The sequence below is a fragment of the Neovison vison genome, chromosome 2, assembly GCF_020171115.1.
Source record: "Neovison vison isolate M4711 chromosome 2, ASM_NN_V1, whole genome shotgun sequence".
NCBI classification, from domain to species: domain Eukaryota; kingdom Metazoa; phylum Chordata; class Mammalia; order Carnivora; family Mustelidae; genus Neogale; species Neogale vison.
Window position 1 is genome coordinate 192,837,174 of NC_058092.1, and position 18,192 is coordinate 192,855,365.

The 18,192-nt window shown below is 41.3% G+C and overlaps 1 protein-coding gene across 1 annotated transcript in view; it reads right to left on the reverse strand.

Annotated features, from left to right (window-relative positions):
* MAT1A (methionine adenosyltransferase 1A) overlaps window positions 1-18,192 on the reverse strand; it is a 36,053-nt gene that overhangs the window by 15,239 nt on the left and 2,622 nt on the right. Inside the window, exon 2 of the mRNA XM_044236585.1 lies at window positions 208-553. Coding sequence (XP_044092520.1) covers window positions 208-301 — 94 coding nt within the window. The 5' untranslated portion in view covers window positions 302-553. The remainder of the gene's footprint in view (window positions 1-207; window positions 554-18,192) is intronic.

The window sequence follows — 18,192 nt, forward strand, 5'->3', positions numbered from 1 at the left end:
AGCGCGAGCCCTGGGCTTCATTGCCTGATCACTTCCCAGTTCATACTCAGTGGCTGTTTTACAAAACTACAAACTAATAGAATGAAAAACGCCTCATACCGCACCTCCAGAGATCCCGCAGAGTAACCAACACAAACTGTCTTTAAGGCCTCTGGTAAAATGACTCCCCTGGCAGCAGCTGCCATGAGCCCACGACCACCTACTCACCCGGGTGCCCCTCTCCAACCGACTCTGAGGTGAACATGAACGCTCCTTCTTCACTTAGAGAATGGTCGCACAAGCCATCCACCGGGCCATTCATCTCGGCACACTTCTCCACTCAGCTTCTTCAGGGTACCGATTTCAGGCTGTGACTTTGCCTGAGATTTGTTTGGGGTTTTGGTTTTGTTGGTTTTTTTTCCTTCTGTAAACCCAACAGGCTTGTCTTTGGCAGAGCCACAGGGCTCACTTCTGCCCACCAGCCCGAGAGCACATGAGAGGAAGGTGAGGAGGGAGGGACTGGCGCAGCCGTGTCACTCCCTCTGACTGGTCACAGCTTGCTCCTGAGTGACTCCTATATATGGAAAAGTGAAAGTGCCTGAATAATCATGTGAGAAAATTGGAGGAGTCCATTTCCTGGGAGGGGGTTCTTCTTACCTTGAGGGATTCCAGTCATCAGCTCGGACGTCCCAAGCACAGGCATCTGGTCAGTGTGTGGAAAAGAAGGCTGTGTAGATGCTGCAGAACTGAAGCTCCTTTGGGACCCTGCTTCAGCTCTGCAGCTAATCTCCATATTGCTCCAAGGTTAACATACCACGTTGGAGGGTGGGGGTCTGTGGTGACTCAGGGATACAAACAGGCAGCCAGGAACTCTTTCCCAGAGATATGGTTTAGGCAAAGCCTGTAACACAGGGTGACCTGCGCTATTGAGTGCTGGCCTTCCTCCCCCACACCTTGTCTGGCTCGGGCCCTCCTCCTCCTTCTACCTTCTCAGAGCTAAAGCATGCACCTGTATCCTGAGTCAGCTCAGATGTTACACAACACATTCATTCAGAGGAGAAGCTTTTGAGCCCATATTTTTCTGCTAATAGAAATCACCTAAACTGTCAACGTCTCTCACATGCTGGCAGTCACCTTGACAAGCAAGACGTTAAGAAGTATCTGGACAAGTTACAGAAGACAATGCTATTTTGGGAAAGGAACTCTTGAGAGAAGGATTCATTACATGGAAATTATCAGAGTTCAGGTTCCCAAAGCTCCCCTAAGATAAATTAAACACCTACCTATTTGGTCCTGTTCACCTGGTCAACACCTGCTCGCAGGACTCCCGCACATTTTTTGCTTTGACCAAGGAACGTGGACAGGCTAACACATTTTAGCCAAGTATGCACTAAATGACGGTGTCTCTCTATCTCTTCATTGTCTCCCACCCTCGGATCTAGCTGCATCCTCAGGCTAGCACAATGGCAGGGGATTGAGATCACAGTGAGAATGGGTAGAGAAACCAGTTCCCACTAGAAGGCAATAAAATGTAAGCAGCCAGAGGCTTATGCACCAAATGCTGAGCTGTGGGAAGCAAAAGTTGGGATGCGATAGCCCCCACTAACAATTCTGCTACCCCAATCCCCTCTATACTCAGAATGTGAGCATTTAAAAATTTTTCTCTGGTGCTCCAAATCTGGAGTGCTGGTTGGCTGTAGCAGCACTATCCCTCCAGGGAGAAACTATATTAAAGTGACCGCTTCTGGGATGAAGTAAGAGAATTTACATATACATATCTCATCAAAGGCACTTAAGAAAGAGGGAGCTGGAATGCTCAGGCACAAGACTGCTGAAGGTCCAGAGAGGAAAAGGCCACTGGGAAAGGACGGAAAAATGAGGATCAAATAGGGACTTTAGACAACATAGCTTTGTCCTTGTCAGAAGCCAGGACTCCTCCTGTTTGCACTTAAAATATTTCAACATCGCTGTCCCTTTGTAAATTTCTTCTGGGTACACTGGTTTCAAACCTGGAGGCAATATGAGCTAATGTTTAATGTGAACTATAGACCTAGGTTATCCCAGCAGCTAGAACTATGGCCATTATGCTTTAACTCTGCTGTAAGAGCAAGATGGTGTTTAAGTAGCAAGTACTCACCAAGGTCCCAGAGCTGGCAAGAAGTCAGAGCGCAAAGCTGTCTCACTGCTCCCTGAATTCCAGTATGACTAAATGGGCATGTCCCATACAGAGAAGTATTGCTTTGGGGGAGATAACCAGGAGGCTTCTGCAGTCTGGACACAGATTCAGAGTGAGGGAAGGATCTGGGAGCACCAAGTTCAGTACCCATCTTATGTGTGAGTCTCATATGACATCCCCACTCAATCTAGGCCACCTTATAGTCTTTTAGCCCACAGATGTTAACAAGCAGCACACAGAACACGGTGGGTGGGAGCGCAGGCTTCAGGGATGGAGTCCTGTCTGGCCTCTACCCCACTATCCACCCTGGAGAAGGCTTCCCAACCTCTCAGCTCCTGCTTCCTCAACTGTAAAGCAGGTTAAATGTCTACCGACCTCACAGCATCATTGTGAGAAATAGATGTGGTCATTCAGGTAGGATGAGGATTGAGCAAAGACCCTGTGCATAGTAAGACTTTAATAAAATATTATTTAAGTGCCTTCTATGTACATAATATATGATTTTCTTATGTATAAATATAAAACGCAAGACCAAAGCAATGCTGAATCAGTCAAAAGATTTCTCTCTTATAGTAAATGTTACCAGTTAGACAACAAAAAAAAAAATTGCATTTGCACCAAGAGTTAGAACAGTGGCTTCAATCTGCCCCCTTTTGACTTAGAAAACTGAACCAAGAGGGAATTGGCCATCATGAACTCAAATTAAAGCCTGCCTTACGCACATGCTGTCCCTTACGCATGAATTGTCCTAATGTCTCTCCCTCCCCAAGCCCCACTGATTACCTAAGTCCAATTCAATGTGTCAAAGGCCCACAGTTGATTTCATTTCCATGCAACAACCTTCAACTCTGAAGCTCTGCTGACAAACCTCTGAAGAAACTTGGCTTTGAAAACAAATTATCGTTTTGGTCAGATTTACACGTGATATTAAAATATAAAATACCAAATGAATATTAAATACAAAGCAAATGGCTGTGTGTAAGCCACACTGACCAGTTTCATGAAGAGGCTTTGATGGCACCTGACTCCAGGTAGCTCGTGGAGAGCACCTGGGAAGACGGTGCCCTTGGCCTGCTCCTGCACCTTCCATGCCTGATGGCTATACCACTGACAAGAGGTAACACAGTGTTGATGACTCTGGATACAGAGTGGAGTGCACATTCACTTCTTAAAAGCTGTTAAGTGCAACACTTACCAACTTTGGTGAGAAACTCCCTTAACCATCTAAATGGCATAATAATCACATGGACTATTTTCAAAAGATTTAATACTTTTGCCCTCATGAATTTAAGCACAAACTCTTCCTACATATATCATTCTAGAACATGAATAATTTATTTATGAAAGAAAGATAAATAGATTCAGATTATACAGTCTTTTAAAATTTTAGGCCACTTCAATGATTTGTGACTTTGGTTCAGCAAAAAAATCCAAATAAGCACTCCATATACAAAGACTATTCTGGAAAGGAAGGGAAAAAAATGTGGAAAGATTCACAGAAAAAAGCAGAATCTGAGCTGGACCCCAAAGGAATTATAGAGTTTTAAAGGCAGTAAAGAGATGGTAAGGCTGTGGGGCCAAGAAGTCCCCATGTGGCTTAGAGCTGGCACAGAGGACCATTGCCCCAACTCTACTTGGGAGGTGGGAGGTGCCTGGGCAGGGAGGTGGAGGGCAGGGAAAGCAAATGAGCCAGGAGCTGGGACTCAGGGCAACAAGGAGCCATGCAGGGAGTCAAGCAAATGGGGGTTTTCTATCTGACAGGAAAATGTGAGCTAGATTATAGAGGAAAAGCATTCCAAAATCAGAGATAAGAGGTGAAACTCCTGCCTTGATCCAGGAGTAGCCTGAGAAGCAATGGATGCTGAGATATTCGTCGGATATAAATCCTGCCCTGCCTCCATTGTTTCTCTTCCTAAAATCATCCCTTCCCCCAAACACTGATACCCCAGCTTCCGGGGTCCTGAGATCCTAAGAAGTAATTTCAATTTCTGATCCTTTATTATCTGTATCCAATTTCCCCCAAAGCTTGTCAGCAGTTTTTCCTCAGTGGTGCCTTGGAATTCTCTTCCTCCATTTTCGTATCCACAAGTAGTCACATCTGTGCCCATCCTTGCCATCTTACATTTGAGTTAGGCACCACCTGGGCCCACCCTGCCGTACCAACATACCCTTCAGAGGCTGGTACCATGCTCCACATACTGGGTGCCTTAAACTGGCCTGCTAGTTGGTAGCTGGAGAAACAAGCCATCTCTTACACTACCTCACCTCAATTAAGGCATACAAACAAAATATTCACACAGTAAGAGCTAAATAATCTCCTGGAAAAACTCCTACACTGGCATACCATTCAGCAGTCAAAACACGAACCACAATACCACACGTCAGAATACAAATGAAGTGCAACAGTATTCAGTGAAAAGGGGGCCAAAAGATGATATACAATCCCCCCTTAATAAAAAATAGAAAATGATTTGTAACATGTATATTTTCGGAATATATAAAGATCCAATAAAGAATTCAAAAAGGAAAAGAAGGAAGTGAGATCACTGAAAATGGGGGAGGGGGGGTAGAGAAATGAAACCTTCCATCCAGCCACAAAAGTCAACTAATACCTGGAAAAAGTCCTGTTTAAATCAACTGTTGTGAAACTCTGGAATTAAGTCAAGAATTTATAGGAAGCGTAATAAAGAAAGAAGCGGTCACACTTACTGTGATAATTATTGCTGTCACCTGCAGGAAGAGAATGCTGTTGCATTTTATTTATTTTTTAAAGATCTTGTTTATTTATTTATTTGACAGAGAGAGAGAGAGAGAGAGATCACAAGTAGGCAGAGAGGCAGGAGGGGCTCGGGGCAGGCTCCCCGCTAAGCAGAGAGCCTGATGTGGGGCTCGATCCCAGGACCCTGAGACCATGACCTGAGACAAAAGCAGAGGCTTAACCCACTGAGCCACCCAGGTTCCCCACTGTTGCATTTTAAATTGACCACCCCATCCTGCACTCCCCAGATCCATGGCATCCATGAAGATGGTAATTCATGTTCCCAATGCGGTTCTTAGTGCAGAATGAGCAAAAAAACCTTATTCTTAAATAACTGCGGTTGTCTTTGTTTTTTTACCTAATAGCTCCCGAAGGACTGGTGTAAAATCTGGCTTTTGTTTTGCCCAACTTGGAGCAGAAAGAATACCTGAAGAAATAATATCTCAAAACTTCACAGATTTGGTGAGCTATCAATTTACACATTCACAGTGCTCAACAAACTCCAAGCAGAAGAAAATCAAAGAGATCCACAAGAAAACACATTATAATGAAACTTGAAAGATAGACAATGAATGAATCTTGAAAGCAGCAAGAGAGAAGCACCTTATCACATACAAGGAATCCTTTACTATATTAACAGAGACTTCTCTTCAGAAACTGTGGATGCTAGAAAGCAATGTGATGACATATTTAAAGTACTGAAAGGGAGGGGAATTCAATCAAGAATTCTGTACCCAACAAAACTATCTCTCAAAAAATGAAGGAGGAATTAAGACACTCACAGATAAATAAAACCTAAGAGAATTTGTCCCAGCAGACATGCCCTGTACAGAATGCTAAAGGAAAGCCTTCAGGCTGAAATGAAAGAACACTAGACAGTAACTCAAAGCCATACAAAGAAAGAAAAATGGTACATGTACATGTACATAGGTAAATAAAGTGATTGTATTTCTTTCATTTATAACTTTTCCTTTTTATTTAAAAGACAAATGTATAAACCAATTATAAATCTTTGTTAATCTTTGTAAATCTTTGTTAATGGACACACTACATATTATTTGTTATTTGTAATTTGGGACAATAACAACAGAATAGGGGAGGAAGAGCTATAAAGGAGCAGTGCCTTCATATACTACTGACACTATGTTGGTTTTAATTCAGTGTGATAGTTTTTAAGATGCTAATTGTAATCCAAAGGGTAACCTGTAGTGTAAAATGTACACAGAAAAAGAAACAAGAAAAGAATAAAAATGGTAAAATAGGGGAAAAAATCAATCACAAGAAAGGCAGTAATGGAGAATTAGAGGAACAAAAAAGATCTCACATACAGAAAACAAACAGCACAATGGCAAAGGTCCTTTTTCATCCACAATTATTTTAAATTCAATCAGATTAAACTCTCCAACTAAAAGGTAGAGTGGATTAAAAATAAAGCAAAATCCAACTAAACTGTGTTCACTTTAGAACCAAATATACAAGTAGGTTGAGAGTGAAGGGATGGAAAAAGATACTCCAATCAAATAGTAACCAGACCTAGGGTGGCTAACCCTAATATGAGACAAAATAGAAATTAAATAAAAATTGTTATAAGATACAAATAAAGGTTCTACATGTTGAAAAAAAAAATCAATCAATTAAGAAGATATAACCATTATAAACATAACTACCAACAAATTTCCAAAATATATGAAGTTAAAACTCACAGAATTAAAGAAAGAGCTGGAGATTTGAAATCCTATTTCCAATAACAGATAGAACAAATATACAGAAGATCAAAAAGAAAACAGAAGACTTGAACAACACTAATCACCAACCAGACCTAGCTGATGTATACAGAAAAGTTCACCAAACAACAAAAGAATATATATTTTTCTCAAGTGCACATGGAACATTCTCCAGAGTAGACTATGTATTATGTGACAAATTCTCAATAAATTTGAAAAGATTTATATCATACAGTGTATCCACTTTAACTATAACAGAATAAAGCTAGAAATCAGTAACAGAAGAAAAACTAGAAAACTTACTATATACAAAACTTAACCTACACAATCTTGGACAAAAATGGGTCAAAAAGAAATCACAAATGAAATTAGAAAAACACATTGATATGAAGGAAAATTAAAACACAACACATCAAAACTTATGGCATACAGCAAAAGCAGTGCTCAGAGGGAAATTTATAAAAGTGTAAATGTTTATATTTTAAAAAAGGATCCCAAATCAATAACTCAGTTTTATACCTAAGTAACTGAGACCAAAAAGAGCACATTAATTCTGTTTTATATCTAAATAACTGAGAAAAACGGCATGGTAAACACAAACCTAGGAGAGGAAGGGAATAACAATTTAGAGTCCTGATAAATGAGAGAATAGAAAAACAAAAGGGAACAACAAAATGAAGGATTTGTTCTTTGAAAAAAAAAAAAGTCAACAAAACTGATAAACATTTAGCACAATGGACCAAAAGATACCAAAGAAAGAATATTTAATTAAAATCAGAAATAGAAGTGAGGACATTACTAAAGACCTTACAGAAATAAGAAGGATTATAAGCGAATACTATGAACAACTGCACACCAATTAGATAATCTAGACAGAATGAACAAATGTCTAGAAGCACACAAACTCCGAATGACTCTGATACATTACCTGAAAAGAACTATATGTCAAGAGATTGAGCCAGCAATCAAAAACCTTCCAACAAAAAGCTCAGGACCAGATGGCTTCACTGATGAATTCCCCCACATACTTAATTAAAGAAGAATAACACTAGTCCTTCTCAAACTCTTCCAAATAAATAAAAAAGGAAGCAACACTTCTTAATTCATTCTATTTGGCCAACTATAATTATAATGATACCAAAGTCTGACAAAGATATAGGAAGAAAACTATAGATCCATATCCCTTATGAGTATAATGAAATAATCCTCTTTGAAATGCTAGCAAATAAATTTTAGCAACATCTTAAAAGGATTATGCATCATGACTAAAGAGGATTTATCCCAGGAATGCAAGGATGGTTAAAAATATGAAAATCAAGGTAATAAACCATAATGATAGAACAAAGTGTGGGGACACACATCTTATTTGATGGAGAAAAAGAATTTGAAAAATCCAATTCTCTTGTATGATAAAAATACTCAACAAACTTAGACTAGAAGGAAACTTGCCCAACATGATAAAGGGCATTATATGAAAAACACACAGCTAACATCATACTCAATGGTAATTAACTGAAAGCCTTTCTCCTAACATCAGGAACAAGTCAAGGATGCCTATTTTCACCACTTCTATTCAACACTGTACTCTAAGTTCTAGCCAGAACAAATCATCAAGAAAAAGAAAGAAAAGGCACTGAAATTGAAAAGGAAGAAGTAAAACTATTATTTGCAGATAACATGATCTTACATATAGAAAATCCAAAGGAATCCACGCAAAATAAATGATTTGTACTTATAAGCTAATTCAGTAAAGTTTCAGGCATAATCAACACACAAAAATAAGTTGATTTCTAAACACTATAATATAATGAATAATTTGGGAAGGAAATTAAGATTCCATTTACAATGCTCTCAGAAAGAATAAAATACTTAGGAAAAATCTAACTAAGGAGGTTCAAGATCTGTACACTGCAAACTACAAAACATTGCTGAAATGAAGAAAACCAAAGTAAATGAGAAGACATCTCATATTCATGGACTGGAAGACAATATTGCTAACAATGACATACAGCTGAAAAAAATCTACAGATTCAATGTAATCTCTATGAAAATCTAGTAGCATCTTTCCCCAAAATGTAAAAGTTTATCCTAAAATTAATATGGAATTATAAAAGACCTCAAATTATCCATAACAATCTTTTTTTAATAGAGTGGCTTTATTTTTAAAAAATTTTAGAACATTTTAAAATTAAGATATAATGTATTATTTGCTTCAGAGTTAGAGGTAAGTGATTCCTCAGTCTTACACAACACGCAGTGTTCACCACAACACCTACCCTCTCCATCACCCAGCTGCCCTATCCCCCCCACCCCCCTCCCCTCCAGGAATCCTCAGTTTGTTTCCCAAGATTAGGAGTCTCTTATTAACCAGAACAATCTTGAAAAAAAAAAAAATAAAGTTGGAGGACTCCTGTCTTCCAAACTCAAAACTTACTAGAAAGCTACAGTTCAAAATAGTATACGATTCCGGCATAAACAAAGTGTTTCCCTAATGGGAAAACAATACAATATCCCCAAACCTCTGGGTTTTCTGGAGCTGCTTTCTAAAAAGAAATGAAGGCAAAATGCTTTGTATTAAATGGCGCTGTAAGCTGCTGATCACAACGTTCAATTGTACTGGGCTTAATTTTTTTTTAAATGACATTTAGGGGTGCCTGGGTAGCTCAGTGGGTTAGGTGTCTGACTCGTGATTTAGGCTCAGGTCATGATCTCAGGATCGTAAGAATGAGCCCTACTTGGGCTCTGTGCTCAGCAGGGAGTCGGCTGGAAATTCTCTTTCCCTCTCCCTCTGCTACCCCCCGACTCTCTGTCTAAAGAAAGTAAATAAATATTTTTAAAAATTTTAAAAATAACATTTATTGGGTTTAATTCTTGTGAAATTTATGGCAACTGTGGGAAAAATTTGGAAAATAGGGAATAAATACTCTGATCTTTCTATTCACAGATTAGTAAACATCATTAACATGGTGTATTTTCTCTGGAAGGAAATATATCCATACGTTTATGCAGGTATAGCCCCTCTATGTATTATTTAGATAAAGATTTTAAAGTTCATTAGACATGTGGGGTCTCAGTTACAGGGGGGTGGGATTACTGATTATTCAGCACACCCCACCCTGACTCTGCCATTGAGTGCCGCCATGGAGGGGCTGTTAAGGACTCTGAAAGTAAACAGTAGTAGGCAAATGGGGGAAGACCAGAATTCAAAGTATCACCGAAAAGTCAGTAAGGCTCCCATTTTTTCCCTGAAACCCAGGAGTGGGCACCTGGGTGCACGAGAAAGCTCCAGGAGAGGCTCCCTTTCTCGGATGGCAGAGCACTGTGAGAGAGTGGAGGGAAATCCTCTCTCGTTTTCTTTCTTCTGTTCTCTCAAGCCCCAGCTCCCAGACGATTCCATGGTGACAAAATTGGCAGTGGGAGTCTGCAAGCCCTACAGTTCTGAGGGAGGGAAACTGTCTCTGATTGGAGGAGTTCTGACTGCCCAGAAAGTGGAGACAATCCCCGGGGCTCTTTTTCTCTGTGTCTCTGGCCACCTGGCCTCAAAGACAGGCATGGTCAGGAAGGTGCGCATCAGAGTGGAGTAAGTGAAACCCAGCTGCGTGGACAAAGGACCAAAAAGGGGAGTCCCCGAGTGGAAGACCACTGGGAAGACCACAGAAAGGGAGAGCTCAGGAAAAAGATCCCATGACATTGTACCGGACTAATGTCATATATTAATCATAGGGGAAAATGGGTTCAGGGTATACAGAAACTCCATGCAATCTGTATAATAATTCTGTAAATGTAAAACTGCTCTAAATCTTCTTTTAAGAAACAAAGTATTTGCTGTGGCTCCTTCATTCCTATATTTGTTCATGTTACTCACTCAACTATTTACTGAGCATCTACTATATCCCAGGCACTACTCTAGTCTCTGGAAATACTGACAGCAAACAAAACCCACTATGATTCTTGACATCAAGGAGCTTACAATGCAGTGGAAAATGAAACAAACTACAGTGGGAGGTTGTTAAGCCATAGAAGGAAGAAGTCCATACTTTCAAAGTTAAAAATTCTCTTGTGAGTCTTCATTATAGGAGAAAAATCTTTGAGAAGTTAAAGGCCTAAGCTGAAGACTATGCAATCTGGCAATGTGACGACCAAGGAGCAGGATATCCAAAGAGGGGGCAAAAGGCTTGGTTCTGGAGCCAAATAAGGCCACTTCCTAGCAGGGGACCCAGAATCTTGTCGGTGGAAGAACAACTACCTTGAGTCTTGGTTACGCCAGAAGCCCGGGCGACCTGTTGGCTCTCTCTGAGGCAGACCTGTCCTGGGGGACGAGGCGTGGCGAGGGAAGAAGCATCAAGCCCTGCTGGGTGCTGTTTCGGTGGCAGCTGTGCAGGCAGGACAGGCTGCACCCCAGTCACATGGGGGTCCCCACACCCACCCACCTTCCCATCCTCACAATCCACTCATTCCTTCTCGGAAGGTGGACTAAACACCCACTGCATGCTGGGAACAGCGTAGGACCTCCGCACTCATAACAGAAACAAATACGCCAGGTGGCTCTGGGAGAAAAACGTCCCATGCAACAGGAAGAACTTTCACCGAAGCCCACAAGCTAGAGAGAGCAGGAAACCTTCATGACATTTCAAGGGGATTAGTGAGGCTGGAGCGTGGAGTATGGGCTAAAGGACAGCAAGAGGGAGGCTCTCTGTGGCTCCTAGAAGGAGCTGAGGTGTCTTCCTGAAGGCCCAGGGAAGCCAAGGGAGCGTTTCAAGCAAAAGATGTGCGTAGATGGGCCACGTGATCAAGATGCGGACTTTTACCAACGCTGTTTTGCTAGCGGCCACTGCTCTCGAGCAGAGATGGGAGCAGGGATGGGAGCAGGCAGAGCCGCTCAGCCTCCGGGGTGACATCCAATTTTCTGGCCCCAGGGTGAGGAGGTGAGGTGCCAGGTGTAACGATGACAGGGAACACAAACACTGTGTGCGCCCAGGATGTGCTGGACACTGCAGTAGGTGAGTGGGTGTTGGTGCCCTCAGGAGAACTGGGTGCTCTCAGTGCCCTGCACTGGCCCCCCACCCTGCAAATACTAGTACCGCCTTTTACGTGCATTCCCAGGCCTTCTTCCAAGTAAACGTCTTGCTCAACGGTTCAGGATGTATTCAATGAGCATTCAAAAAATTTAAAGTAAATATTCTTGATAAATACCAAAATATGAAGCGAGTCCCAGATCCCGATAAATGTAGCAATTTCTAGGAGGATTTCTATAATTATGGGATTCTATATTAAATATGTGTATCCTGAAGGGTGTTGTCACTAAATAAACAGCACTCACTTTACATAAGCAAACACACTCACCAAGGTAAATATCCAAAAGAAGTGAAAAAGGGAGCCAACATGGGCGTGTTTAAAATCAGCCAGTAATTTCAGAGGACAAAGCAGGAAGTTGGGTGGGATAGAAGGGCAGCATGTGATTGGTCAGTTCATCTCCCACCACAAAATTTCCTTGGGGAGGGAGGGTGAGGGAAAGGGCAGGGGTGGATTACACAAGCCTGATTGTCCTTCAATGGGAAATCCCCAACTGTGAATACTTCTAATCTTCCATTCAGTTAATAAGAGCTTTTGTAGAATGACTTCTAGTATTTTTAAAGTAGAAAAACATTGAGTCAAATATAGAAGTCAACACATAGCCAGCAATATGAATGTTAATTATATCCTACATAGCCTCAAGGAATCCATCACCCCTCCACTCTTAACTTAGAACGAGGCTGGGACTCATTTGGACATTCATCAGCATCTGTAAAGACTTCACATAGGGTGTCTGGGTGGCTCAGCTGGTTTAGTGGCTGCCTTCAGCTCAGGTCATGGTTCCAGGGTCCTGAGATCAAGCCCCGCATCAGGCTCTCTGCTCGGTGGAGAGCCTGCTTCTCTCTCTCCCTCTGCCTGCTGCTGTGCTTACTTGTGCTCTCTCTCTATCTCTCTGTCAAATAAAGAAATAAAATCTTAAAAAAAAAAAAAAAGGACTTCACGTAAGCACATACCTTCCATTCTGAAATGAAAGCATGTGGTCACAGCCAATCACTGTAAATCAGTTTTGTTTTAAGAACTGAAGGTGATCTCAATTATCTTTATTTAGTTTACAGAAATTTTAAATATCATGTCCCTCCCTTTAAATCAGCTCCCCATCAATTCAGCAACACAGGTGGGAAATCGAGGATCTGGGATTGACAGAGGACCATGGGACGTCACTCCACACTTTACTTGATGGGTTTAAATCACTGACCTAAGATTTCACAATACAGCCAAAGTTATGGCAGAGACAGAAGTCGAGTCACATTTTTCCCTAGAATATAATTCTTCACTAAACAGATCTCCACCCCAAACAACTAAACAGGGAGGTAGAACATTTTAGAGGCAAAAATTGTAAAGAAACAAAACTATAGTCGTGAAGTAATCTGACTTTAGTTTTCTCTTGATATGTTGTCTTCTTTTATTTGCCCTAGAAAATATTTTCATATGAAAGGTGTATTGGGATCTAAATATTTTAAGTGAAATAAGAAACTAAAATAATTGTTTAGGTCATTTAGTCCAAATGGACCCTCGAACCCAAAAAAAAAATTTGGTCAGAAGTATTTCATGTTAGGAAAGTGCTATATAATTGTCTCATTTGGCAGGTTGAGAGCAGATATTAAAAACCTATGTAGAAGCAGGCTCCCATCCCTACTCTGTTTCTGATACCAACTTTCCATATTGATAAAGACATATAGCCAGTCTTGCCGTTTACAAAGCACTCCTACAAGGGTCATTCAGCTCTCACAATGACGGGTATTGTTCCCATTTAACAGAGGAGGGAGCTGAGGCCCAAAAAGATTCATCACAGCTGGTAAGAGACACCACACTCAAACTTGACTCTTCCAAGAGTTGCCTCCTTTTCCTACACTATGATGCCCATTAAATCTGCTTCAATTTTTTCCTAATTCAAGATAATAAAAAGTAAATACCAACAAATTGAGGTTATATCTCTGCTGCCAGCTCCTCTAATGTCTCCTGATAGCAGAGCTTAGACCAAGGGCCTCTCAGAGCTTCATTTGCCAAAAGCTTGCTATTGAATGCTCCAGAACTAATCCCAAAGAGTCCTTGGATAAGGCAGCAAACACAACCCTAATTCTACTGTTCAGAGCCATCTGCTTCCACTGGCTTTGAAGCCATAAGGATCACGGCTCTGTGACCAATGAATCAACAGACGCCATAAAGGGCTCACTTTCTGATTGGGTTCAGAATCTACAGCATGAGCCGAAGACACTGCCAGCACTGTGCCCACCTCCTACCCACTCTCTATCACCCAGGCAGCCCTCCACCAGCTTCCTTAGAACTGCGGCACAGCTGCTCTGCCCTCAAACTCCTCCAGCGACCCAAGTGTCTGAACACTTTTCCTTTTCCCTCCAGTACATTCTCCACAATATACTCCAAGTACGGGCTGGCCCTTGTTATTCAGTGTGGTCCCCGTAATAGCAGCCTCCGCATCATCTGCTCACTTGTTAGAAAGGCAGAATCTGGGGCTCCGCCCTAGACTCAGGAACTGAATTTATACTTTAACAAAATTGCCCAGTAATTTATAGAAAATTAACAAAATTGGGGGAAAACACTACCCTAGGAAAAAGGGCAAAGCAAGTGAACCTCCTCTTGTTTGCTTGCCCATCATCCCTGCCCTGGGGCTGTCTGGCAGTACCAGCTCTTCAGGCTCTCAGAACTTGTCTGGCCAAGTTCAAACTCTCCAGCACCAGCCCACCTGCTTAGCTACTCTCCTAGCATATCCAATTCAACTAGCTTTGTGGTTTAGCAAAATGGCTTAGGCTACTTTAACTAAAATATCAGTAACTAGTAATACCTACAACTAGTAAGCTATGGTGAAATGCTACTGAGAGAACATAGCCATAACAAGAAAATTTTAAAGCCAGAAGAGTCTGGGTTTGCATATCAGCTCTCTCAATGATCAGCTATGAGAATCTCAGAAGCTTAAATAACTCTCTGAACTTCTCTTTCCGCTTCTGTAAAATGGAGATATTATCTGTCTTACAAAGGGTTTAGACATAATGCAAAGTGGTTTTTGCATCCCATGCATGGCTTTCTCTTCCTTCTTAATGAATGGACTATGACGTCGCAATTGATAGGGTTGATGCAAATGAATATCTAGTTGGTATTGCTCCAGCCAGTGCGAGCACAGGGAGACATTTTGAAGTGAGTCAGCATTTCTCACAACTCATAAAATCACATAAAACCACCATCAGCCTCGCTTTGCTGGAAGTCACTCACTGCACACCTCCCACTTGGTAACTTCTGCACTCCCTTAGACTTTTGAGTCTTCTGACCAAAAGCTCTTCTTCCTATCTCCTTGAAGAAAGGCTCCTGGCTGGGGGAGAAGTATGTTGTGATGTTCAGGTTGCAGTAGGTTTGTTGTAGCACTTAAAATATCATTTCAGCACTGTCACCAACGTACAAGTAACAAAAACTAGAATTGTTTTTATTCAGTGTAACTGGTAGAATTATGATTTACCTGATTTTTAAATAGCCAATTTGCTTATTGATTATACTTGAAAGAAATTAATTTGAAAACTCTTAAATGAAAATAATTTTTAGGGGCACCTGAGTGGTTCTGTCAGTGTTCAGTTCAGATCACGATCCCACGGTCCTGGGATCGAGTCTTGCATCAGCCTCCCTGTACAGTGAGGAGCCTGCCTCTCCCTCTCCCTCTGCTCCTCACCCTGCTTGTGAGCTCTCTCACAAATAAATAAATAAAATCTTTAAAAAAAAAACTTAAAAAAAAAGGAATTATTTTTTTAAGACAATCTTTAAATCAACCTAAAACTAATAATGTATCATTAATTTGTTAGGAGGTTAAAAAAGCACAAAACATAAATGGAAAAAAAAAGTGGTTCATTTAACTAAAGTAAAACTTAACGTTTTTAAACAGCAATAAACTCCATAAACCAAGTTAAAAGACAACCCACCACCTGAGAGATTTCCCAACACATATAACCAAAAAAGAAAGTCAATAAGAAAAAGACAAACAAATCAATAACGAATGTAAGCAAATAATATGAACACACAATTCCCAGAAGAGCAAATCCATTGTCTAATAAACACAAAAAGATCTGTAACCTCACTAAATAATCAGGGGAAGTGCAAATTGACTATCATTATACGGCATGATGGCCAAAAATTAGTGTCATTACCAACTAACCGGAAAGGAAAAGGCGTCACAGAAGTCCCCATGCCCGGCCAGTAAGCGTAAGTAGTAAGCTCACGTGTGCACTTTGGAAAGCAATCTGGCATTGTCCAGTAGCTGGAGAACGGGCATCAGGGAAGAGCACAGGCTGACCTTAGCTACCCGAGAGCACTGCCAGGGAGCTTGTTAGCAAGGAAATATTCCAACCCCTTCCTGGGGGTGTGTTTTAAAAAGCCCACCAGCAGATTCCGAGGCATCCTCAAGTTCAGAACCACTTTCCCAGAGAAACCCTCACACATTACTTTTCACCTGTTTCAAGAGGACACTGCTATCCGAATATGAAGGATGTGGTTCTTGATACATTCTCTGTGAAGGTGGTCTGACAGATTTTGGCTTTACTAGGACAGAGAGTCACTGATAGCTAAGGGACATTGTGCAGACCATGTGCAGACCATCCAGATTGCCTCAAAGGCATACATTTGCCCGAAGAGATATCTACAGGGTGCACGTATAAAAATGAACCACTTAAAACAGTACAAACAATTGCCAATAGAAGAATAGGTACAACGGTACCTATACAGCAGTTAAAATAAATGAAAAATACACGAATCAAGGATAAATACTGAAAATATAAGGCTGAATCAGAAAAAGCAAATTGCAGAAAGTCACCTATAGTAGGATACCATTTAACATTAAGTTAAAAATCTCACAAAAAAATCTACCCTGAGAAACACAAACACATTTGTATGAAAACATCAGGGGATGTGCATCTGGAAAGCACGTCTGCTGACCTTTTGACAATGGTTATCTGTGGGCATAAAAAATGAGAGGCATGGAGTGGAGGAGTACAAACAGAACATCAACTGTAAGTAAGATTTTACTATTATTTTTAAAGATTTCCATTTCCTTTATTTATTTATTTATTTAGAGAGAGAGCAAGCGAGCACGAGGGGAGGGGCAGAGGGAGAAGGAGACTCCCCACTGAGCACGGAGCCCGATGCTGGACTCACTCCCAGGACTCCGTGATCACGACCCCAGCCGAAGGCAGATGCCAACCAACTGAGCCATCCAGGCGCCCCAGTAAGATTTTATTTATTTATTTTTAAACTGTCAAATAGGGTAAAGGCTTAATATTTGTTAAATCTGAGTTGGCATAAAAGATATTGTTTATATTATTCTGTGTAATCTTATGCGTAAAGTATTTCATGATACTAATATCAAAGTTTAAAGTTCACTATACTTGTGAATACTAGAAAATCTTATTTCCGTACAAAAAGAAATCTTTTAAATCCTGAAGAGGTAGGGCTTTTAAAAACTGAATCTTTGTGACATCTAGTGGTAGCAGAAAGTTACAATATAATACACAATTAGGAGCAAACTTGATTCAATGTACTACTCATTTCTGAGTTCTTGGCTTAATTAAACTTCCACACAATTTTACACTCTGGAGCTTTTGTTTTGTGTTCTCAGTGGTCCACACTTGAATATTGTTTTTCACACTTGGATATTTTTAATGACATCTTGGAACATGATACTATCGTGTACACATTAGTTACACGCCTCAGACTCTGGTCTCCTAAAAAATCAATTAGGTCACTTCTAGTGTCTTCCAAACAAGGGTCCCCACCCTGCCACTGCACTCTCTGTTCAGGGAGGCCAGCAGAAAGGAGCTCCAAGCTACACACCCGGCTGACCAGGCGTCTGTCCCCACCACCCACCTGCAGCTCTGCCTGATGTTCCTAATCCCTCAATGGCACCACCAAGGTTCCAGATCCGGGCTCTTCCTATGCCCCCCACACCCATCCAATCAGCTTCCAAGTCCCACTCTGGAATGTGCCACATTCATCACTCATCTTCCCGACATCGCCTCCTGAACTGCAAGTGACTTAAGAGCAGAACTATTGCTCGCCCTCAAGTTCCCCACAAGAACCTAGTACAGTTCTTCGCACATAGTAGATACATGATAAATGTTCAAAGAATGATATTCCACTGCCACAACCCATGCTCAGACCTTCACTGCCTTAGCCCTAGACTACAATAGCATCCTAAGGCTTAAGCATCCTAAGTGTCATCAATTAAAACATCTTAAGACCTCTCTTTGCCACAGAACCCACTTCCTCTCTGCCATTCCCAGCAAAGCTGTTCCACGTGCAGATCTCATTCCTATTCCCAGCGTCAGCAGACACAGTCGAGACTTCTGAGCTTGGGATATTCTGTGTTTCATGACCCAGTCCAGACGGACCTTCCTGACCTTCCCGCTCACTATATCCCTGGCCCAGACCTACTCCTCTTCAAGCCTCCCGCAGGCATTCCCATCTTCGTCGCTCTGCTGGCATTTGCCCTC